Below are 23,221 nucleotides of genomic sequence, written 5' to 3' on the forward strand. Positions count from 1 at the left end.
GTAAGATCTTTTGCAAACAATTACGTTCAACAGTGAAGCCAAGAATGAGCATCAATACGTGTTACTGTACACAGCTGACAGTTGTCTGATTGGTGTGAAAGGACCAGAGGCCTCCAAAGCAGCTCAGAAAAATGGGAACTTCAGTTTTGTCCTTACCAAAGACCTTCCTGCAAGCAGGAGTCGTACAGGATGTTAAATATAACTGAAAAAAAATATTTCTAACCATTTTTAAGCAACAGCTTCATCTTTCCATGAGGTAAGTATTTCTATAAACATCTTCAATCAAAAATGTCACAAATGCATTTGAATCTTCATCTCCATGGACCTGGAGCACGTTTTTAGGGAGCCACAGAAGTCAGGAAGAGTTGCCTAACGTTACAGTAGGATGACGCGAAGCTGACCTCACCTTCCCATCTTAAAACTACGTCCTTGAACAAAGTCCCAGTACGTGAGTGCCCTTAGCTCAAGTGCAGCCAGCACTCTGTCGCTCTGTCAGTGGCCCCCTAAGCACAGCTGGAGCTCACCCTCTGGTCTCCCCCTAAGCACAGCTGGAGCCCACCCTCTGGTCCCCCCCCCGAGCACAGCTGGAGCTCGGCCTCTGGTCCCCCTGAGCACAGCTGGAGCTCACCCTCTGGTCCCCCTGAGCACAGCTGGAGCTCACCCTCTGGTCCCCCTAAGCACAGCTGGAGCTCACCCTCTGGTCCCCCTGAGCACAGCTCACCCTCTGATCCCCCTGAGCACAGCTGGAGCTCAGCCTCTGGTCCCCCTGAGCACAGCTGGAGCTCACCCTCTGGTCTCCCCCTGAGCACAGCTGGAGCTCACCCTCTGGTCCCCCTGAGCACAGCTGGAGCTCACCCTCTGGTCCCCCTGAGCACAGCTGGAGCTCACCCTCTGGTCTCCCCCTGAGCACAGCTGGAGCTCACCCTCTGGTCCCCCCCTGAGCACAGCTGGAGCTCACCCTCTGGTCTCCCCCTGAGCACAGCTGGAGCTCACCCTCTGTCCCCCTGAGCACAGCTGGAGCTCACCCTCTGGTCCCCCCTGAGCACAGCTGGAGCTCACCCTCTGGTCTCCCCCGAGCACAGCTGGAGCTCACCCTCTGGTCCCCCCCTGAGCACAGCTGGAGCTCACCCTCTGGTCCCCCCTGAGCACAGCGGGAGCTCACCCTCTGGTCCCCCTGAGCACAGCTGGAGCTCACCCTCTGGTCCCCCCGAGCACAGCTGGAGCTCACCCTCTGGTCCCCCCTGAGCACAGCGGGAGCTCACCCTCTGGTCCCCCCCTAAGCACAGCTGGAGCTCACCTTCTGGTCCCCCCCTGAGCACAGCTGGAGCTCACCCTCTGGTCCCCCCTAAGCACAGCGGGAGCTCACCCTCTGGTCCCCCTGAGCACAGCTGGAGCTCACCCTCTGGTCCCCCTGAGCACAGCTGGAGCTCACCCTCTGGTCCCCCTGAGCACAGCTGGAGCTCACCCTCTGGTCCCCCTGAGCACAGCTGGAGCTCACCCTCTGGTCTCCCCCTGAGCACAGCTGGAGCTCACCCTCTGGTCCCCCTGAGCACAGCTGGAGCTCACCCTCTGGTCCCCCTGAGCACAGCTGGAGCTCACCCTCTGGTCCCCCCTGAGCACAGCTGGAGCTCACCCTCTGGTCCCCCCCTGAGCACAGCTGGAGCTCACCCTCTGGTCCCCCTGAGCACAGCTGGAGCTCACCCTCTGGTCCCCCTGAGCACAGCTGGAGCTCACCCTCTGGTCCCCCCCTGAGCACAGCTGGAGCTCACCCTCTGGTCCCCCCCTGAGCACAGCTGGAGCTCACCCTCTGGTCCCCCTGAGCACAGCTGGAGCTCACCCTCTGGTCCCCCTGAGCACAGCTGGAGCTCACCCTCTGGTCCCCCCCTGAGCACAGCTGGAGCTCACCCTCTGGTCCCCCTGAGCACAGCTGGAGCTCACCCTCTGGTCCCCCTGAGCACAGCTGGAGCTCACCCTCTGGTCCCCCTGAGCACAGCTGGAGCTCACCCTCTGGTTCCCCCCCCCCCTGAGCACAGCGGGAGCTCACCCTCTGGTCCCCCTAAGCACAGCTGGAGCTCACCCTCTGGTCCCCCTGAGCACAGCTGGAGCTCACCCTATGGTCCCCCCCTGAGCACAGCGGGAGCTCACCCTCTGGTCCCCCCCTGAGCACAGCTGGAGCTCACCCTCTGGTCCCCCCCTGAGCACAGCGGGAGCTCACCCTCTGGTCCCCCTGAGCACAGCTGGAGCCCACCCTCTGGTCCCCCTGAGCACAGCGGGAGCTCACCCTCTGGTCCCCCCTGAGCACAGCGGGAGCCCACCCTCTGGTCCCCCTGAGCACAGCGGGAGCTCACCCTCTGGTCCCCCCTGAGCACAGCTCACCCTCTGGTCCCCCTGAGCACAGCTGGAGCTCACCCTCTGGTCCCCCCCTGAGCACAGCTGGAGCTCACCCTCTGGTCCCCCCCTGAGCACAGCTGGAGCTCACCCTCTGGTTCCCCTGAGCACAGCTGGAGCTCGGCCTCTGGTCCCCCTAAGCACACTGGAGCTCACCCTCTGGTCTCCCCCTGAGCACAGCGGGAGCTCGGCCTCTGGTCCCCCTAAGCACAGCTGGAGCCCACCCTCTGGTCTCCCCCTGAGCACAGCGGGAGCTCGCCCTCTGCAGGCCTCTCTGGGGAAAGCCCTGTAAGTCTGCAACTCAGCAATGGCCACCTTGGCCTTCACATTGGCTGCAGACACAGCTGTTCAGTACTCAGGAAGCTGCAAGCCCAGGTGGGTTCTTCAAAGGAGCCGTTGGAACACCAGAGCCAAGAACATCCACCATCACCAGAACCTCAGCCCCTTTCCCTGCTCGTGTGTTCCAACAGCCGGCGTGCTACAATAGCCGGTCCCTTCCACAGTTCTTGGCACTTCACTCCCAGATGTACCCACAGAAAGCAAAGATAACCCCAGTATCTCTGGGGACGCTTCAATCTCCGGTCTGTTCTTTCCTTTGGACAGATCACCATCACCCTGGGAATCACTCTCGGGAGGAAACCTGAGGTCACGGCTGGCCCCACAGTGTGCTTTAGCTGACTGATTCTGAAAGGGTAAGAGCTGCAGGTTTCAACTTTTGCGGGTTTGTTTGTTTTGTTTTTTTGCTGTGGCAAAGATCTTCCTACCACTTCAACCTTGGAATAACAGATGTCTCCATTCTTAAGATAAAAATAATTATGAATAATTAGTTGTAAATACAAAGCATTTAGTTCTGAATTACTTATTTCCCACTAAACGTCAGGCATACAAAATAACGTGGAATACTATGACCCATCTGAACACAGCCTTCCACTAAGAAGCTGGAAAACAGGTATTCAGCATTCTGAAGCGGGCTGGTTCTAGCATCCCTTTGAAAAGTGTCGTGTAAGAAAGAGCGAGCGCTACTCGGAGATTCTGGCTTGCTTTCCGGCCTCCTTGACTCCCCTTCCGAGGGACCAGGCAGAGCCCTCCTGGGTGTCCGCTGCTTTGATCCTTGTGCTCTTGGGCTGGGGGGAGGTGGGAACTATGTGCTCTCCTTGGCTGGCTGGCTGGCCTGTGGCGGCTGCAGAGGCTGCGTGCCTGTGGCCGTTTTGATGGAGTTCAGGGTTTTGCTAAACCAAGAGTTTTTTGCAGCTTGGATTTCATTCATAAGGGCTCCTCTCTGATGTTCAAGTTCCTAATTAAAGAAAGAAAATCATTTAAGTTACATAAATGTTTTCTCTACCAGCAGGGGGTAAAAATAAAAGAGGAGCACAGTGTTGTGGACTCCCCAGGTCTACGCAGCCGCAGGTTTCCTCCCACAAAACCCAGGAGAGATTTAATTGGCTTCGTAATGCAAGGAAAAAGCTGGCGCTGAAGGAGTTACCACTAACACCTGAGCCCGAGCTTTCTCGGAACAGTAAAATAAAACCTCATTTTATTCCTTTTTTTCCCCCCTCTGCAATGTAGGCTGCAAGTTGAGATATTATGTTTAAAGCCACAAAAATAAAGTTACGGCCAGATCGAATTGTTACTGTTGGAGAAAGCATGAATGGTTCCAGCTCCACAGGCGAACGCCTTCGCCCTTTAGAACATACGAGGTCTGCAGCCACACATGGCTGGGCCCGCCAGCTCAGCGAAGCCTGGTACCGGCTGCTCGAGGCGGTGGGTCAGAACCTCTGGTATGCAGGAAATGGGCACAGTACATAAGAAGCCGGGCGGTTTTTCTAGTTATGGTATCCTCCAATGTGAGGAGAGAGACTGAAGCAAAGGATCTGGCAAAACCTGCGAAGATTAAAAAAAAAAATCTCGGGGCAAACTAAAAAAGCACATGCTTAAGGTCTCGCGAGGTGTAACTGTCATTACTAGAACTGCATTTAAACTGATGCGTTTGTTTCTATACGAGTGCTCGCCGTAAGGTGCACACGAGTGGACAGCCACGTGTACTCATTTATCCCAGCAGCTCTGGTTCTGACCCACACAGATGTATTCCAAGGTTCTACAGCTCCGGGCCAGTACCGTTCCCTCTCCGTCTTCCGAGCCACCGACCTGGATCTTACACTTGGCCTCCACCAGCTGCAGCTTGGTTTGCGCCAGCTCCAGCTCCATCTCCCTCAGCTGCTTCTTGAGCGCGTCCTTCTCCTCGTCGGGCTCCGCCCCCTGGGCCTCTCTGCTCGGGGCTGCTACTCGCAAGGCGTCCTCCTTGCTGAAAACCTCACTGCAGTGCTGGCACGCCATCATTCTGCCCTGAGAGCCGAGAGAGACAACATCAACGACGCTGTGGGCTAGCTCCCCGCTCACACGGGATGATCTGATCTTTCAGACATTGTTATTGTCCTCAAAGGCAGGTGGCTGTGTGTGTGTGCGTGTGTGTGTGTGTGTGAGAGAGAGAGAGAGAGAGACAGAGAGTACAGTCAACACAAGGCCCAACTATGCAATACAGGGGCTCTTTTTTCTTGAAGTACTTCTACAAAGTCCTTAGCGGTAGAAAATATGCTTTATGGGGCCAGTGCTGTGGCACAGTGAGCTAAATCCCTGGCCTGCAGTGCCGGCACCCCATATGGGCGCTGGTTCGAGTCCCAGCTGCTTCACTTCCGCTCCAGCTCTCTGCTGTGGCCTGGGAAAGCAGTAGAGGACAGCCCAAGTCCTTGGGCCCGTGCACGTGTGTGGGAGACCTGGAGGAGGCTCCTGGTTCCTGGCTTCGGATCAGCGCAGCTCTGGCCACTGCAGCCATCTGGGGAGTGAACCAGCAGATGGAAGACTTCTCTCTCTCTTTCTCTGGCTCTACCTCTCTCTGTAACTCTTTCAAATAAATAAAAAATAAATCTTAAAAAAAAAGAAAATACACTTTATTTATCTGAAACCTGTCCTAGAAATTTTGTGCTACCCCCTGCTCTCACTAGATGCCAAGTCCCACCCCATATGCTCTACCTGTAGTATTTCACTTCATCCTAAAGCAACCATAAAGAGCGGGCACTGTTATCCCCATTTTATGATGTAGAAACTCGAGCATTTAAGTAACCGACTGTAATACATGAAGGAAGGTCATCCTGACTCACTTCAACCGCAGCTTGCGAGAAGGCACAGGTTCTGCTGTCTACGGGAGTAACAGAACTGCCTCCGCCTGGGCTGCCAATCAGACACATGGCAATGGGCTCTCCTTCAGGGGGCAGTGCTATGGTTTTCCCACGGTATCTTTAAATAGAATTTAGAGACAAAGTCCACACTCTCTATATTCTGTGACCTCCTGTTACAACAAGTTACATGCGTGCATTCCCATACCCACGCTCCTTGCACATGTGGCAAAACTCCATCCACTTCTACACCACCGGGCACATGTGACATCACCAGGCAGCCCTGAGGACTCCACCATCATCAACATCTTCCTCTGATGTGTCCAAGCCCTGTGCGCCTCAGGCCTCGATCCCTGTCACTATCCCAGTCTCCACTGCCTTCTCTTCCCACCCATAATGCCGTGTTCATTCCCCTACCTGGTTAATAGTCAACAGACTCATTAAAAAACACTTATCACTCTCTTAAAAACATTCCAGAATATTAACCCAGTACTGGCACAAAAGAGCTATCTGAAAACATGTTGACTACATAACGTTGTGTCTTTTTATTAAATGTTCACCAAGCCTGGTACACAATCTTATTAGGCTGAGCCGTATGTAGCAATGCACCAATCTCGCCAGAGGTGTGATGACCTTTAAGCCAACAGAAACCCATGCGCAGAGACAGCACTTCAGAGGGCGTCAAGGAATTGGAAATGGCTCCAGTAGACAGGGAGCGACACCAGAGTGAGAGAGAAGTGGGCCCAGCGCTCTCCGAGGCCAGGCTGCGAGGCTCATTAAATACCGTGCCACCAGATCCTGACCCTGTCTTAGAGACGATGTGCTCATTCACTTCACCAAGCCCTAAGCTCCATGGAGGCGCAGGGGGCAGCTGTGCTTCGTGTGGGGGTGCTGCCGATCCCCACCCAGCATCCCACTGCGCCTTCTGCCTCAGTAGCAGGCCCCTGGCTCTATGGGAGCTGGCGACGTGCCCAGACCAAGGGTGACATTTTGCAGATTCCCTTGAAGCAGAGTGTGGTCATAAAACTGAGTTCTGAGATAGAAACAGAGTGTGAGGAGGGACTTCTAAGAAGGTTGCTAAGCACAAACTCACTGAGCTGGAACGAAGCCCTTGTATCTTTGCATCTCTTCGTGGCCTGGCATTCTGCTGTGGAGTGTGGGTGGGATGCTGGAAGCCTAGCTGACGGGTCTGGCTGTGAGCTGACCTTGAGGATGGAAGCCCGCTGACGGGTCTGACTGTGAGCTGACCTTGAGGATGGAAGCCCGCTGACGGGTCTGGCTGTAAGCTGACCTTGAGGATGGAAGCCCGCTGACGGGTCTGACTGTGAGCTGACCTTGAGGATGGAAGCCCGCTGACGGGTCTGACTGTGAGCTGACCTTGAGGATGGAAGCCCACTGACAGGTCTGACTGTGAGCTGACCTTGAGGATGGAAGCCCGCTGACGGGTCTGACTGTGAGCTGACCTTGAGGATGGAAGCCCGCTGACGGGTCTGGCTGTGAGCTGACCTTGAGGATGGAAGCCCGCTGATGGGTCTGGCTGTGAGCTGACCTTGAGGATGGAAGCCAACTGACGGGTCTGACTGTGAGGTGACCTTGAGGATGGAAGCCCACTGATGGGTCTGACTGTGAGCTGACCTTGAGGATGGAAGCCCACTGCTGGGTCTGGCTGTGAGGTGACCTTGAGGATGGAAGCCTAGCTGACGGGTCTGGCTGTGAGGTGACCTTGAGGATGGAAGCCCGCTGATGGGTCTGACTGTGAGCTGACCTTGAGGATGGAGGCCCACTGACAGGTCTGGCTGTGAGGTGACCTTGAGGATGGAAGCCTAGCTGACGGGTCTGGCTGTGAGGTGACCTTGAGGATGGAAGCCCGCTGATGGGTCTGACTGTGAGCTGACCTTGAGGATGGAGGCCCACTGACAGGTCTGGCTGTGAGGTGACCTTGACAATGGAAGCCCACTGATGGGTCTGACTGTGAGCTGACCTTGAGGATGGAAGCCCGCTGACGGGTCTGACTGTGAGCTGACCTTGAGGCTGGAAGCCTGCTGATGGGTCTGACTGTGAGGTGACCTTGAGGATCGAAGCCCACTGATGGGTCTGACTGTGAGCTGACCTTGAGGATGGAAGCCCACTGATGGGACTGTGAGGTGACCTTGAGGATGGAAGCCCACTGACGGGTCTGACTGTGAGGTGACCTTGAGGATCGAAGCCCACTGACGGGTCTGACTGTGAGCTGACCTTGAGGATGGAAGTCCACTGATGGGACTGTGAGCTGACCTTGAGGATAGAAGCCCGTGCTGAAGATGTGTGGTCTCAACTGGGAAGTGGGGGCCACTGGTGATGCCGGAGTTGTACCTTTCAGTCCTAGATTGCTTCTCCATGGGATAATTTACACCTCTGAGGTTTCAGCCAGTGCTATCTGGGGCTTCGCATATGTGGCTGTTCTAATCTAAACTGATACGTGGAGGTACACAGTCCAATTCAGACTGGCGGAGGCTGGCAGCAGCGAAGGTGCCATTTGGGATGCCCGTACCAGAGTGCCTCGGCTCCTCTGTTTCCAGTCTAGCTTCCTGCTGACGCACACCCCGGAAGGCAGCAGGTCATGGCTCAAGTGCTTGGGTCCCTGCTGCCCATGTGGGAGACCTGGATGGAGCTCCACGCTCCTGGCTTCTGCCTGGCCCAGCCCTGGCTGCTATGGGCATCTGGGGGAGTGAACCAGTGGATGGAAGGTCTCTGTCTCTCTCTTGCTGTCTCTTTGCCTTGCAAATAAAATTAAAATGAATTTTTAAAAAAGTATTATTTGAGGATGTTCATTCTGATCGTGGTAAAGAGGATGAATGGAGGTGAGTTGATGAAGAACTGGGAAAGCCCGAAGCTTCCACAGCTAACGCGAGGAGGAGAGCACAGCACTGGAGAAAGGGGACGTAGGGAAATCACTACAGCTATGGACTTTAGAGTCTGACTCCCTGGGTTCAAATCCTGGGTCTACCAACTACCAGCAGCGTGGCCTCAGCTAAAGGAATCGCCTGTTTGGGGTCTTATGATCAATACAAGACGACAGAATGATGTCCATGTGCTACGGCAGTTACAAGGTTAAATAGGTAACACATGCAACGTGTTAAAACCGTACACGGGGAGTGTTTAGTAAGCGTTAGCTGCTCTTTATTCTAGCAAAAACAAATCCACGCCCTTTCTCGGATGGCCGGCCCTTCATCACACAGTCTGACCTATCACCCAGTATTCCCTCTAGTTCCTCAGCACGTATTCCGGCCACACCAGTCTCCTTCACCAGACTCTGAAATGCCTCTTTCTTTCTTTCTTCCTTTCTCCCTTTCTTCCTTTCTTTCTTTCTTTCAGATTTATTTAAAATGTAGAGAGAGAGAGAGAGAGAGAGAGAGAGAGAGAATCTTCCATCTGCTGGTTCACTCCCCACCCGCAATAGTGGGAGTTGCACTGATCCGAAGCCAGGAGCTTCCTCTGGGTCTCCTGCCCGGGTGCAGGGGCCCAAGGACTTGGACCATCTTCTAGTGCTTTCCCAGGCCACAGCAGAGAGCTGGATTGGAAGTGGAGCAGCCGGGACTCAAACCAGCGCCCATATGGGATGCTGGCACTGCAGACGGGGGCTTTACCCGCTGCGCCGCAGCGCAGGCCCCTGAAACGCCCATTCTACGTCTGTGTCTTCATCAGCACCACCTCCTCCCCCATGGCCTTTCTAGCCTTTCCGTCCGAGTGGACGCTCCTCGCCCTGCTTCAGGCCAGCCCTCCGCAGCCTTCCTCACTCTGCGGTTCTCCTGACACACCCACTCTACAAGGGCTCGTCCATGCTCTGCACTGGGGAACTCATTCCTAAACGCGTCCAGGACATTTGTAACTTCTGTCACAGGAAAATTCGGAGCCTGTGGTTTTTGTTACAGAACGGCAGCCTCACAGCTGAGCCTCAACAGAGCAGGGTCGGTGTAAATCCCATTTCATTCTTATTTCCATCAACATTTCAGTTCTGGATAGCTAATCCTCTCATGACGAGAAAGTTCACCAGTGGCCCCACTACGTACAAACGCGCTCGACGCTAAGGAGGAAGAAGTGCACATGTTGACCAGAAAGAGAAGAACGATGTCGAAACTGCAGCCGGTTCAGAGCGGGAGATACCAGCTCCACGCTCACCAAAGATCTCGGACTGCGGTCCTGGAACACGAATCAAGAAAGATCCCCCACATTTTGAACAGAGGGTCAGAGCAAAGTTCACGTGTTCAGGTTATAACACAGAAGTGTGTATCTGTTGGAAGTCTAAGCCCTTTCGTACACCATCTTGTTTAGCCTACAAACAGGTTCTGAGCCGGGCAACGTCTTCTCTGTTCCAGAAGGCAAAGCAAAGCTGAGAACGGCTCCGACAACTTCTCCAAGTTGTTGAATTCACCCAGGTAGCTCAACTGCCCAGAACACATTTATTTACTAGTATGAAGCCGGGACACATGCAAACAGGACGACGGCAGGCTTCTGTGACACTGCTCCCAAGAGCTGTGCCAACAGGTGCTCCTGAAGAATACCAGCCTATTTGGCTTGGGGTTGTTTCTACAGCGTTAAGCAATCTTTTCCTCAACTAGCAAATCTGACTCAAAGCGGCAACATAGTGAGTTCCACCACCAGGGGGCAGCATATAAACAAATGCTGTAGGGTTTTTTTCTTTTCCCCCCACAAACCAACCTCTAAAAAAATGTGGTGGAAGAATCGGTCAGCTACCCAACTTGGATTTTTCCAGGCAAGTTCTACATTGCCTACGGAGTTGACTCTCCAGGAGCGTGACAGGACAGTCCTGCCCAGTCACATCAATGCAGGCACAGACGTGGGCAGCTGAGGAGCTGCACGCTGGCCCTCACGGGAGGGATGCACAACCTCTGAGCTGGTAGGGAAGGTGGCCATACCCCCTGCAGGAGACAGGTAAGCCATTCGCTGTAACTTCTAAGTCCTTTCATTCAAAATGGGGCAGGAGGGTCCTTTCAGGTACGTATAAAACTGTACGTCACAGGGCTGGCTCAGTCCTTACCTTTACCACTTCCAGCTCCTCCTTGCTGGCTGCTTGCTGTTTCTCGAGCCTGGTGCTTAACTGGGAACAGATCTAAGGAAAAGAAAAGAGGTGATTTATCACAAAGAGGAATGACCTGGTACATGTGCACCGAACTGTTGATCAAGTCACATATTACTCCAGCATTTGGATCCTAGAAGAGGTTTTCAAATGATAGCCCTGCAAATGCCAGTCATTTTTTTTTTTTTAAAAAAGATTTAGTTATTTATTGAAAGGCAGAGTTACAGAGAGGCAGTGGCAGAGAGAGAGAAGGAATGGAGGGAGGAAGGGAGGGAGAGGGAGAGGGAGCAGAGCAGTCCTCCATCCACTGGTTCACTCCCCAAATACCTGCAGTGGCCAGAGCTGGGCTGATCCAAAGCTGGGAACCAGGATATTCTCCCAGGTCTCCCACATGGGTGCAGGGGCCCAAGCACTTGGGCCTGGGCCCTCTTCCACTGCTTTCCCAGGCCATCGCAGTCAGATGGATTGGAAGAGGAGCAGCTAGGACATGAACTGGTACCCATATGGGATGCTGGCACTGCAGGGGGAGGCTTAGCCTACTACATCACAGCACAGGCACCAATAAATAATCTTAAAGATAAAAGTAGCCGAATGAATAAAACAAAATAACCAGAAAGCAATATGCACTAAAACTGTCATCCAGGGGTTTGTCGACACAGTGTAGAAATTAAAAGGTTGGGAGTGGCACTGTGGTGTAGTGGGTTAAGCCGTAATCTGCTAGGGGCACTGGTTCGAGTACTGGCTGTTCTATTTCTGACCCAGCTCTCTGCTAATGAGCCTGGGAAAGCAGCAAAAAATGACCCAAGTGCTTGGGCCTCTGCGCCCAAATGGTAGACCCGGATGAAGCTCCTGGCTTTGGCTTGGCTCAGCCCTGGCCATTTGGGAAGTGAACCATCAGTTGGAAGATCTCTTTCTCTGTAATTCTTTCAAAGAAATAAATCTTTAAAAAAACGAAAAGAAAATTAAAAACTTGGGTGCTGGAGTCAAATGTGAGTTTTAATGTGGCTCCAGCCCTACTACTTTATAGCTCTGTGACTTGGGGCAAATTCACTAATCTTTCTGTTTCTGCATGACTGAAAAGTGCTGTACAGTGATAACCAAGTGGAAAAATAAATGTAAAGAGTTTAGACAGCACTGGCCAAGTGCTCAATAAATATGATCTATTAGCAGTAGTAGACTTGACCCTGAGATATGGTAAAAAGAAGCACTAGGATCTAGTGGAAATAAGTGTCTTCAAAGGACAAAAACTCTGTTTAAAAATACTGGATATTCAAACCCACTGGAATAAAACAAAAATCTTTTATTTTAGAAAAAGCGATGAAAGCCAGGTGATGTCAAGTTTAAGCACGGTTTGGGCTGGAAACACATACGGTCTCTGCTGTTATCAAAACAGACATGAAAATAGCTTGAGGCCAGAGCTTGCTTGTTGAGATCAGTTTCCAATTTCTCCTGATCCAAACCTGAGGAACAATCAGTAGGAGTATATGGACTGATACCAAAAACAAAGGATTGGGGCTGGCGCTGTGGTGCACCAGGTTAAGGACCTGACCTGAAATGCCAGCATTCCATATGGGCACCAGTCCCGGCTGCTTCACTTCTGATCCAGCTCTCTGCTGTGGCCTGGGAAAGCAGTAGAAGATGGCCCAAGTCCTTGGGCCCCTGCACCCATGTGGGAGACCTGGAAGAGGCTCCTGGCTCTTGGCTTCGGATCGGCACAGCTCCAGTCCAGCCATTGTGGCCAACTGGGGAGTGAACCAGTGGACCAGTGGATGGAAGACCTCTCTCTCTCTCTGTCTCTCTCTCTCTCTCTGTGTAACTCTGACTTTCAAACAAATAAATAAATCGTTAAAAGAAAATTAAAAAAAGACAAAGGATCACCCTGATAATTTCTGAAAGTCAGGTAACCTTTAAAATAAACCAGAACGTTCTGAAATAGAGCCAATGACAGCCACTTCCAACGCAGCAACTACAGAATGCATCTAGGTTACGTTTTCTATCCCAAGTGTCTTCAACCAGATGGCTCTGTTGCCTTTCCATACTGTTTGCCAGGTAATAGTCAAGAATAGCCCTAAGGATTGCTATGTGAAGAGTTATATGCACATGGTGGCCACACATGGCATGACACGGCAATGAAGAACATGTACCTGCAGGGGTGGCTAGTGTTGTAGCACTAGCCTTTTCTTCCTTTTTAAACTTTTCACATTTTTTAAAAATTTACTTGACAGGTAGAGTTATAGACAGTGAGAGAGAAAGACAGAAAGGTCTTCCTTCCGTTGGTTCATTCCCCAAATGGCCACCATGGCCGGCACTGCGCCGATCCAAAGCCAGTAGCCAGGTGCCTCCTCCTGGTCTCCCATGCGGGTGCAGGGGCCCAAGCACTTGGGCCATCCTCCACTGCCTTCCTGGGCCACAGCAGAGAGATGGACTGGAAGAGGAGCAACCGGGACAGAATTCGGTGCCCTGACCAGGACTAGAACCCCGGTGTGCCGGTGCCGCAGGTGGAGGATTAGCCTATTGAACCGTGGCGCCGGCCCCCTCAAATTTTTTAAAAATTTATTTGAAAGGTAGAGGGACAGATAACAGAGAGAGAGAGAGAGAGAGAGAGAGAGAGAGAGAGAGACATGTAAAAGGGAGATCTGCCATCTACTAGTTCACTCCCCAAAGGCACACAACAGCTGGGCTGGGTTGCTGCAAAGTCAGGAAGCTGGAACTGTACCCAGATCTCCCATGTGGGTGGCAGAGACCCAAGTACTTGCCCCATCACCTGCTGCCCCCAGGGCGCACAGTCCTGGGAAGCTGGAATTGGATGTGGCTTGAAGCCACCCACCCTAATAGGGGATGCAGGCATCCCAAGAGGCGAGTGAGCTGCTGTGCCAAAGGCCCCGCCCAGCACATGGTCTTCAATGTTCCTTGTATTAGTTAATGTCCAACCATCCCTGCTCCTAGTCGCCCACATTTAAAGTCTCTAGATCACCGGCAGTGTGCTCCTTTGTCTACCAAAAGCGTACTGCCTCTTGTGTGTCTGTGTTCTCCCTTTCATAGTTTTCTCACTTGGACTCCGGTATTATTTCCTCGCTGCTCTGTGTTCTTGATCTCTTCAGTTGGTTCCACTTTCCTCACGGGGACAGATCAGCACCAACATTTTGTCCCTGCCCAAAATTCCTACTGTGAACAAAATAAAATCCAAGCAACTCAGTTTAGACGCCAAGACTCTCCTTGACCTGGGCCCCAAAGTTCCTTTGCGTCTTCTCTGAGCTTAAACCTCTTCCACATGCAGTTTCTGCTCGACCTCCATGTCTGTGCGTGCTGCTCCCGCCTCTCTCCAGTCCTCTGCTCTCCCTCTCCGTGTCTCCACGCAGCCAAGTCTCACCCAGCCCCAGGAGTGCATCTTAGATGAGCCCATCTCCGCGAAGGGCTTCCTCAGCTCCCACATGTAGCAGTTCCCTTTTTGCTTATTAATGCATACGTGTTATCTCCCTACTAAAGAGGAGCTTTCAGAGGACAGAAATTGAATTAATTCATCTTTCTCTCCCCTGAAGAATTAATCCTCCTGTGTAGTAGGCATATGTTGATTATCATAAAAGGGAGTACGATAGCTTGGAAATCTTATTTTAAGAAATTTTCCATGAATATGAGAAATCCTTATGAAGAGATGTTCATAATGTATGAAGTGAACTAGAGCTAGTTCTAAAAATAATAGGAAGAATGGTATAATGCTTCCTATTTCTATAATTATAAATTTATTTATGCAACACTTACTTACACAGCAACAATGCCTATTCCGTGTATTTCAGAGATTATCCTTAGCTGGCAAGATTAAGGGAGATCTCTCATCTTTGTGCCTTCCCCACATTTTCCTAATTTTCCATAGGTTATAAATTTTATTTATAAGCAGCAAAACACAATGGAGAGAAAACAAACAAAAGAACAGTCAGCACCGGTCTTCAGAGGAGTGACTGGGTCAGAAAGTGAATGAATGAAGGAATGAATGAATGACGGAAACCAGGAAGCTGAGCAGTCCACTCAGGGCCTCTTGGCAAGGAAGGGGTCCTTGCCCTGTCCAGCCTTGCACAGGTCAGCAAACCTCCTCCAAGACACAACACCGGAGGACAGCGCCCTGCCGACATTGGCGTCAGGGTGGGGCCACCTCGCCACGTAGGAAGAGTGCCCATCTTCCGTACTGACAGCGAAGGACACCCTGAGCCCGTGGCCGCTGTCCACCAGAGCTATCAGCAAATTTCCCAGAGGCCAGCATTCCCAGCCAGATCTCCTGGGAATCAGCTTCTGAGTTAGGCAGAGACTGGGTCCGAGAGGTAATAAATAATACGCGTCCCATCTCTCTGAATCTCCCAAGCCCTGTGAACAAGATTGCTTTAGGTCAGTTAGTTAGACCCCGGAGGTACCCGCAGCGGGGAGAGTGAGTCACTGAATTCAATAAACCTGAAACCTGTTCTGGAAACTCCAGAAACAGGTCTTTCTTCCCCAAGGAAAAACAAACCAACACAAATCACTTTTATGGCAACAGAAGCCACGATGGCCATTACCTGTTTATACTCAGCAATGATGGCCGTGGTCTTCTTGATTTCATACTCTGCCTTCTCTAGCTGTTTCCTGAAGACTTCTTTCAGCTAAAAAGGAATGCAAATGAGAAACATTGGGGTCCAGCCACAATCTCAATACCTTTCCACAAACACCGTAGTTAGTCCCGTGTGCCGGATTCACTGTCAATGACAAAGGTAACGACTCCAGCAACAGGAATTTGCCTCACTGAAGTTGCATTTAAAAACATTTTGTTACAATTTATTTATCTGAGAGATGGAGACAGAGAGCTGTGTCCACTGGTTGGCTCCCCAAACGCCTACAGCGGCTGGGGATGGGCTGAGGCTGAAGCCAAGGTGGACTCAACCCAGGTCTCCCATTTGAGTGGCAGGGGCCCAGTGACCTGAGCTATTGCCTACTGGGAAACCAGCATGAGGAACTGGGGCCAGGAATCAAACCCCGGTGCCCCGAAGTGGGACCCAGGCCCCCTAACGCATGTCTTACCCGCGAGGCTGACACCCAGCCTGCATCTCGGCACTGGCAAGCCCTATCCTACCCAGAGATGTGGAATTCCTACAAAGCGTAACGAGCAGCCCTATTCTAAAACTGCCTGTGCTCACTGCTTCATAAAAACACTGCTACATAAGTGACGCTCAGAAGCTCTCTTGCCCGTATGAGTCTAAGAAACAACCAGGCCACAGTGCAGGCTAAATCCGTTACTCTCAATAACATAAATTATTGAAAATATATTTTAGGACTTCCTATTCCTAGTGCCCGTCAGCCACTCCTGTTACCTCTGAAAGCAGGAACAAGAGGCTTGAAATCTGAGAAAGGTGGATGAACCTAAGAGTTCTTGAGAAAGACAGGTGATGGAGGGACTGAAACGGTGACTCCACAGGACCAGAGTGCCCCACATGCAGGTGCTTTGAGCAAGCGGCACTGAGTTCCACCAGCCAGTCTCCTCATCTAACAATGAGGACAAGACAGCCCCTATCTCGTAGGTGGACCATAGTGCATACAATGGGTTACAAACATGCACATGGGTTCAGTTCCCCTGGTCTAGGATTCACCCGTGGAAGCAGGGGCAGGCGGCCATGGGTTCAGTTCCCCCTCTCTAGGTCACACCCGTGGAAGCAGGGGCAGGCGGCCATGGGTTCAGTTCCCCCTCTAGGACACACCCGTGGAAGCAGGGGCAGGCGGCCATGGGTTCAGTTCCCCCTGGTCTAGGATTCACCCGTGGAAGCAGGGGCAGGCGGCCATGGGTTCAGTTCCCCTGGTCTAGGATTCACCCGTGGAAGCAGGACAGGCGGCCATGGGTTCAGTTCCCCTGGTCTAGGACACACCCGTGGAAGCAGGGACAGGCGGCCATGGGTTCAGTTCCCCCTCTCTAGGACACACCCGTGGAAGCAGGGGCAGGCGGCCATGGGTTCAGTTCCCCTGGTCTAGGATTCACCCGTGGAAGCAGGACAGGCGGCCATGGGTTCAGTTCCCCCTCTCTAGGACACACCCGTGGAAGCAGGGGCAGGCGGCCATGGGTTCAGTTTCCCTGGTCTAGGATTCACCCGTGGAAGCAGGGGCAGGCGGCCATGGGTTCAGTTTCCCTGGTCTAGGATTCACCTGTGGAAGCAGGGGCAGGCGGCCATGGGTTCAGTTCCCTGGTCTAGGATTCACCTGTGGAAGCAGGGGCAGGCGGCCATGGGTTCAGTTCCCCCTGGTCTAGGATTCACCTGTGGAAGCAGGGGCAGGCGGCCATGGGTTCAGTTTCCCTGGTCTAGGACACACCCGTGGAAGCAGGGGCAGGCGGCCATGGGTTCAGTTCCCCTGGTCTAGGACACACCCGTGGAAGCAGGGGCAGGCGGCCATGGGTTCAGTTCCCCCTGGTCTAGGATTCACCCGTGGAAGCAGGGGCAGGCGGCCATGGGTTCAGTTCCCCTGGTCTAGGATTCACCTGTGGAAGCAGGGGCAGGCGGCCATGGGTTCAGTTTCCCTGGTCTAGGATTCACCTGTGGAAGCAGGGGCAGGCGGCCATGGGTTCAGTTCCCCTGGTCTAGGATTCACCCGTGGAAGCAGGGGCAGGCGGCCATGGGTTCAGTTCCCCTGGTCTAGGATTCACCTGTGGAAGCAGGGGCAGGCGGCCATGGGTTCAGTTCCCTGGTCTAGGACACACCCGTGGAAGCAGGGGCAGGCGGCCATGGGTTCAGTTTCCCTGGTCTAGGACACACCCGTGGAAGCAGGGGCAGGCGGCCATGGGTTCAGTTCCCCTGGTCTAGGATTCACCCGTGGAAGCAGGGGCAGGCGGCCATGGGTTCAGTTCCCCCTCTCTAGGACACACCCGTGGAAGCAGGGGCAGGCGGCCATGGGTTCAGTTCCCCTGGTCTAGGATTCACCTGTGGAAGCAGGGGCAGGTGGCCATGGGTTCAGTTCCCTGGCCAACAGTTCACTCTTGACTGTAAGCGCTGAAGCTGTCCGAACAGGGGCAGAGGTAAAGCGAAGCACAACCTCCACGAGAGGTCTGGATCACTCCAGCAGTGCCCGGGCTGGAGTCTACGTAGTCAACCCAGGAAAAATTTCGGATGGGTTAAAAAAAATCTTGGACCATGGTACGTGCCCAACACTCATTTTTATCATAGTCTAATGGCAGAAAAAACCTCACAGAACACTTTCTCTAAGGTGCCAAGTGGGTAACCTCACGGGCACCTTTTCCATGGCTCAGAGGAGGTCTTTGCAACGCTTTATGTTCTGCTTTGTACTTAGTGCGACTGACGTCCCAGAGTGAAACACCCAAACAAGCCGCTCACCATCTAAGACATCGCCTCGCTTCCTAAGCCATTCTGTCGGTCAAGTTCAGACAAGGTCCGGGCAGTGGTCAACCTGGCCTGCACGCCAGTCTGTGAGCAGCCTGTGCTTCCCACGGGAGGCACAGGACACACGGCCCCGCCATCCCTTTCCTGTCCCGGCTGCAGGGGCGCCGTCTTCACAGACCCGCGTGAAGAGTACGGGGCGCGCTCCAAGGCTAATTCCCACAGGGGCTCCTTATGTGCCCCGGGGAACAGGTCTGCGCGCTCTGCCAGGGACACCGAGCTCCCTCCTCCGGGGCCTGACTCAGGCATGCTGGAGGCGGGGCTGCGGCAGGCTTCCACGCAGCCGTGCTCACAAACTGCCGTAGAGAAGGCAGTGATCATGGAGCTACCACACGCAATCTGCAGAGCTCTCGGATCCCAATTCCGAGTTACTAAACTGAGAAAAGTCAACACCCTTGCTAGACGTCTCCGCAAAGGCAAATGCCTCAAGCTGTTCAAGGGCAGAAATGCTGCTTCCTCCTCCTCCTCCTTCGAGAGAAATGTCACGGCTCGGCTCCTTCCACGGACTGCTCCGGCATCGCCTTGCCTTGGAATAGCGGCTCATTGCCCTCTTCCGCGCGGAACCAAGCCTCTCCCTGCCAGGCCCGTGCAGGGCGAAGGCCCGGCTGCCTCTTACCTGGGCGGTCTCTTCCTCTTGCTTCCTCTTCTCCTCTTCGGTCTCCACCAGCCTCTGTTTGGTCAGCAGGAGCTCCTTATTCAACACGTCGGCCTTGTCCTCTGCCTGCGGATCAGGGCACGCCACAGTCACGACAAAGGGGAAGAGAGCACGCGCTTCCCTTCTCCAGGCCCAACCTGCAGGGCCTGTGCCAAAATGCTGCAGGCCCTTCTTCCCGGCCCCTGGCTCACCCAGGGGTGGCTCTGCTCACGGCACGCCAACTGTGTGCCGGGCACTTGGCACCCGTTATTTCTAACCCTCACAATAACAACACTTCTTACGAGTAATGGTAACGTGGTTTGGAGACGTAACTATCTGGAATCACACATCCATCAGAGTTGTGAGCTGAGTTTAGATTTGAATGACATCAAAGTTCGTGTTCTTTCTAAATGCTTCGTACCCATTGTCAGATGTCACACACTCTGCATGGAGGAGTCTGATAAAGCGACAGTCTTACACAGAAGCTTCCAGCTGGCCGTGCAATGGGCTGGAATCAGACAGGATGTGTGGACGGGCCGATCTGCGAACAAGTTAGGCCCACTCAAAGGCCAGCAGATGTAAATTGGCCCACACAGGCACCCGGGCAGGTGAACAAGTACAGTAAGGAGACCAGAAATTCCTAACAGGGAGCCCTGGGGAAAACTGAGGGTTGGGCCAAGGATCCGGGCAGCACGGACTGTATTTCCAGAATGGCCAGGAAAAGCTGGAGACAGTGCTCTAGTTCTTCCTTGGACACCGGGCCAAAATGAGCCTCGAAAGCACCGTGTATGTTACTTGGCTGACAGTACCCGTTTCCTATTCCAGGGCCGTGTGCTCATCTTTCAGGTCTCCGCTTCGAGCTCACAGCGCAGTGAGGCGTGACCCGAGTTCTGCCTCACTAGTCCCATCGAAATCAGCTCCCCTGTGTTCACTCTCACGCCTTCCTGATGCCATCCTAATGACGGATGACAGGTGTGGTCTGTCTTGCCCACGGCACTGTGGGTCCCGGGAGGCAAAAACCTTACCTCTTCCGCTCATCACTGTATCCCTAGCACCAAGCCTGTGTCATGCCCAGAGTAGGCACTCCCTAAGCACCTGGTGGGTGGATGCACGTGGCTCTCTGAACTGCTGTGGGAGCAGGCTGTATGGACCAGAGCGGCAGAGGGCCGCGGGATGAGTGCCCAGCATTGAAAACGCGGATCCAGAGGAGAGGCAGCTATGTGAAGACATCCCTGTTCACAGCATCCAGCCTCATCCACGTGATCCTGCAAACTGGCCGGCGGGCTCTGTGTTTCACCATGCCTCCCACACGGTCAGGTGGCCCGGCCAGCACAGGCTGCTGGACACTGGCAGAGAACTGCAGTCCGCGTCTCTGTTCTCGCTGTGTTTTATCCCCTGATGCCCCCGAGCTCAGCGGCCGGACCTCTGCTTTCAGGTCATTTGGGACTGCGAGGTAGTTAAGTGGGAAAAGTCCCTCAAAACTCACGAAAACTCTAAACCTGCTCCAATGCCTTAGATTGAAGGGGGGGAGATCTACATGGCAAACGAACAGACTAACAAGGAGAGGCGGATTTCAAAAAATGCAGTAAGAATGTCGCAAGTGTTGATAAGTGTAAGATAGCTGGTGCAGACTGTAGAAGCTCAAATACTGGAGCCCCGGTCCCCACCCCGGCTCTTGACAGGTGGACGTGGAGCGAGGGCCCTATCGTGGCAGCCGTGCTGCGGGTCACTTGGATGTTCTTAACGATCTAACCAAACCTGTCTCCCCGTGACTCAGCCTGCTGGATCAGGTTCTACCTGGAATGTCAGAGCTTCCCGAGTGAAGACGGCCACGACAGACCCCCTCCCGTAGAGAATTCTTTTATGGCCTACATCCTGGCACTCTGAGATGAGGCTTTTCTAGGTGTGGTCTCCTGCAGAGGATTCCTCAAAACTGTGCATTGTGTGAGCCCTGAGCAGCCAATGCCGTATGGATAGCATTAGTCGCACAGCTTATCCTACCAGTTCAGTTTTGGAAACCTCTGGGGTTTATTTATTTCTTTATTTTTTTGGTAAAGAACAGCTCCCCGAGGAATTAAAAAAAAATCACTATGTTGAGTAGGTTGAGAGGTTCTAATTCTTTCTTTTTTTTAAAGATTTATTTACTTTATTTGAAAGGCAGAGTTACAGAGAGAGAAAGACAGCTAGGGGGTCTTCCCTCTGCTGGTTCACTCCCCAGATGGCCTCAATGGCCAGGGCTGGGCCAGGCTAAAGCCAGGAGCTTCTTCCAGGTCTCCCAGGTGGACTTGGGCCACCTCTGCTGCTTTCCCAAGTGCATTAGCAGGTAGCTGGATTGGGAGTGGAGCAGCTGAGACAACCTGGCACCCATAAGGGATGCTGGAGCCACAGGCCCGTTGTGCCACGGCGCCGGCCCCTGCAGGACTGTCATTTACCCATTTTCTGTTGAACGGTCTTCCTTAGGGCAGGATATTCTGGGTCAGATACTGGTTCAGGCGCTCCCTAAAGGTCCCTGTGGAAGTGGCCTGGTTGGTGCTCAGGGGGTGCCATTTGGAGGTGGGGCCTAACGGCAGTGCCCTTAAAAAGAATTCCTTTAAGAGGGCCCGGCCTCTCCCTCTGCTCCCTGGTGACCGCTGCCTCCCAGAGGCCAAACCACTGGGGAGCCCTGATCCTGGACTTGAACCTCCACAGCCGAGTGTCAATCGGCTCCTTTACTCCATCACGTTGCCTGCCTCGGGCATTTCATTACAGCGAGGAGGCTGCCTGACGCACTGGACGCGTGAACATCTGTAGCCGCGGCCCTGGCTCCAACGTGGGAGGGGTCTCAGGGTCTCAGGTCTCTACAACGAATGGTGAAGCGAGAACAAGCCCTGACCTCATCCCAAGAGGCCTGGTCAGCAACACCTTCTCTGTGCAGCCCACAGCGATGCCTCACGCAAGGAAAAAACATCTTTGGCGTTCACAAACACAATATTAAAGAGATGGATACTCCAATTCTATCTTTGGATGCAAACTGCACCAGGATTTGACGTGAGGGCTGAGTAGACACTGTTAAGTCTCCTAACAGTTTCCCGTCTTACAATGTCTGATTGAAAGGTCTCAGCACGATCTACGGCTTCGGTGACAACTGAGGGGACTTCGCAAAGCCAGGGGAAAATGGAGTTAAAAGGTAAGTTTATTTTGGTACACATTTGAAAAAATAATTATGTATTTGTTTTTGTCTGCTTTTCGAGAGGAAATCTCGAGAGAGAGAAAAATGTCTACCATTCTGGTACACTACCCAAATGCCCACAACAGCCAGGGCTGGCCAGGTCAAACCCAGGAGCCTGAACTCCACCCAGGTCTCGCACATGCGTGGCAGGAGCCACGGGCCGTCACCCACTGCCTTTCAGTGTTAGTAGGAAGTTAGATTGGAAGCTGAGCATCCAGGACTCAAATCAGCACTGATACAGGATACAGCATCACACGCAGCAGCCTTAGCCTTTCACAGCTGCTCCGGAATAACCACCACCGCCCCCGATTGTTTACTTTTAGGGTTTTAGAAGATGTATTTACTTATTTGAAAGGCAGAGTGACAGAGAGACAGAAAGGAAGATTTTCCACTTGTTGGTTCACTCCCCGATGGCTACGACAGCCAGAGCAGGGCCAGGCTGAAGCCGAAGCCAGGAACTCCAGTGGGGTCTCCCGTGCTGGTGGCAGGGACCCCAGTCCTTCAGTCATCATCCGCTGCTTCCCAGGACACTGGCAGGAAGCAGAGCAGCTGGGCCTCAAAGTATCACCCAGTACAGGATGTGGGCATCCAAGCGGCAGCATAACCTACTGTACCACAATGCAGGCCTCCAACCCCCACTCCCCATCCCCAATTCTTGAAATCCATGAATAGCTTTTGACAGTATACATTTCCTGTGAACTTTCTGAAAATCCCTCATGTGCATGGATTTCAAGGCTTTTTTACACTCAAACTTATCTTTCAGTTTCATTTTCCCACAGACTTTTTGAGGTTCCCGCATGCATGCGTGAGCAAGAAGCAGGCACCGTAACAAGTGCCTTACTCCCTACAACGGTAACCTGGTCCAAAGGCTTCGCGCTTTCCAGAGATGGAAAGCCAGGCGCTCTAACTTGGAACAAAACAACAGGTTCTGCCGTCTGTGACACACAGCTCCCGGTCTAACGCATCACTTGGGGCTGCAGTGAGAGGTGCCGAGGTGCCGTGTGTCCAGTGGCCAAGAACTCGCTGTGATCCCCGAGAACAGAGAAGGCCAGATGCACCTGAAAGCAGGCAGCCACCGGAACCCAAGTGGAGAGGGGCTCCCCAGTTCACCGCCAGGCCCCAGACGTGCTCACTCAAGGCTGAGAGCGCAAGTCCGCACAGGAGCAGGCTTCCAGAGAGCAGCTCTCGAGAGCCCCGCAGGCCCTGGGAGCCAGCGCCACCACAAGGGTAAGGAATGACTTATTCTTGAAAAGGTCCTCACTACCGTCTACTTTACAGCATCGTCTCCAGGATGCTCTCACCTTTGCCCACGTTTTCCGAAGTTCTGCTATTTTAATCAAGAGA

At 53.3% G+C, this 23,221-nt stretch overlaps 1 protein-coding gene across 6 annotated transcripts in view; it reads right to left on the minus strand.

Moving 5' to 3' along the window:
- Positions 1-2,424: 2,424 nt before the first annotated feature.
- Positions 2,425-23,221, minus strand: part of RABGAP1L (RAB GTPase activating protein 1 like) — an 803,019-nt gene continuing 782,222 nt past the window's right edge. For 3 of the 6 annotated variants that reach the window (XM_062192987.1, XM_062192988.1, XM_062192986.1), the window contains exons 22-26: positions 18,652-18,756; positions 15,180-15,263; positions 10,597-10,668; positions 4,534-4,731; positions 2,439-3,682 (exon numbers count right to left, since the gene is read on the minus strand). In XM_062192987.1, coding sequence (XP_062048971.1) covers positions 3,530-3,682; positions 4,534-4,731; positions 10,597-10,668; positions 15,180-15,263; positions 18,652-18,756 — 612 coding nt within the window. In that variant the 3' untranslated portion in view covers positions 2,439-3,529. Of the gene's footprint in view, positions 3,683-4,533; positions 4,732-10,596; positions 10,669-15,179; positions 15,264-18,651; positions 18,757-23,221 lie in introns of all 6 variants that reach the window. The other 3 variants (XM_062192994.1, XM_062192993.1, XM_062192989.1) reach the window with 3 other exon arrangements.

Source organism: Lepus europaeus, chromosome 5 (assembly GCF_033115175.1).
Source record: "Lepus europaeus isolate LE1 chromosome 5, mLepTim1.pri, whole genome shotgun sequence".
Lineage (NCBI taxonomy): Eukaryota > Metazoa > Chordata > Mammalia > Lagomorpha > Leporidae > Lepus > Lepus europaeus.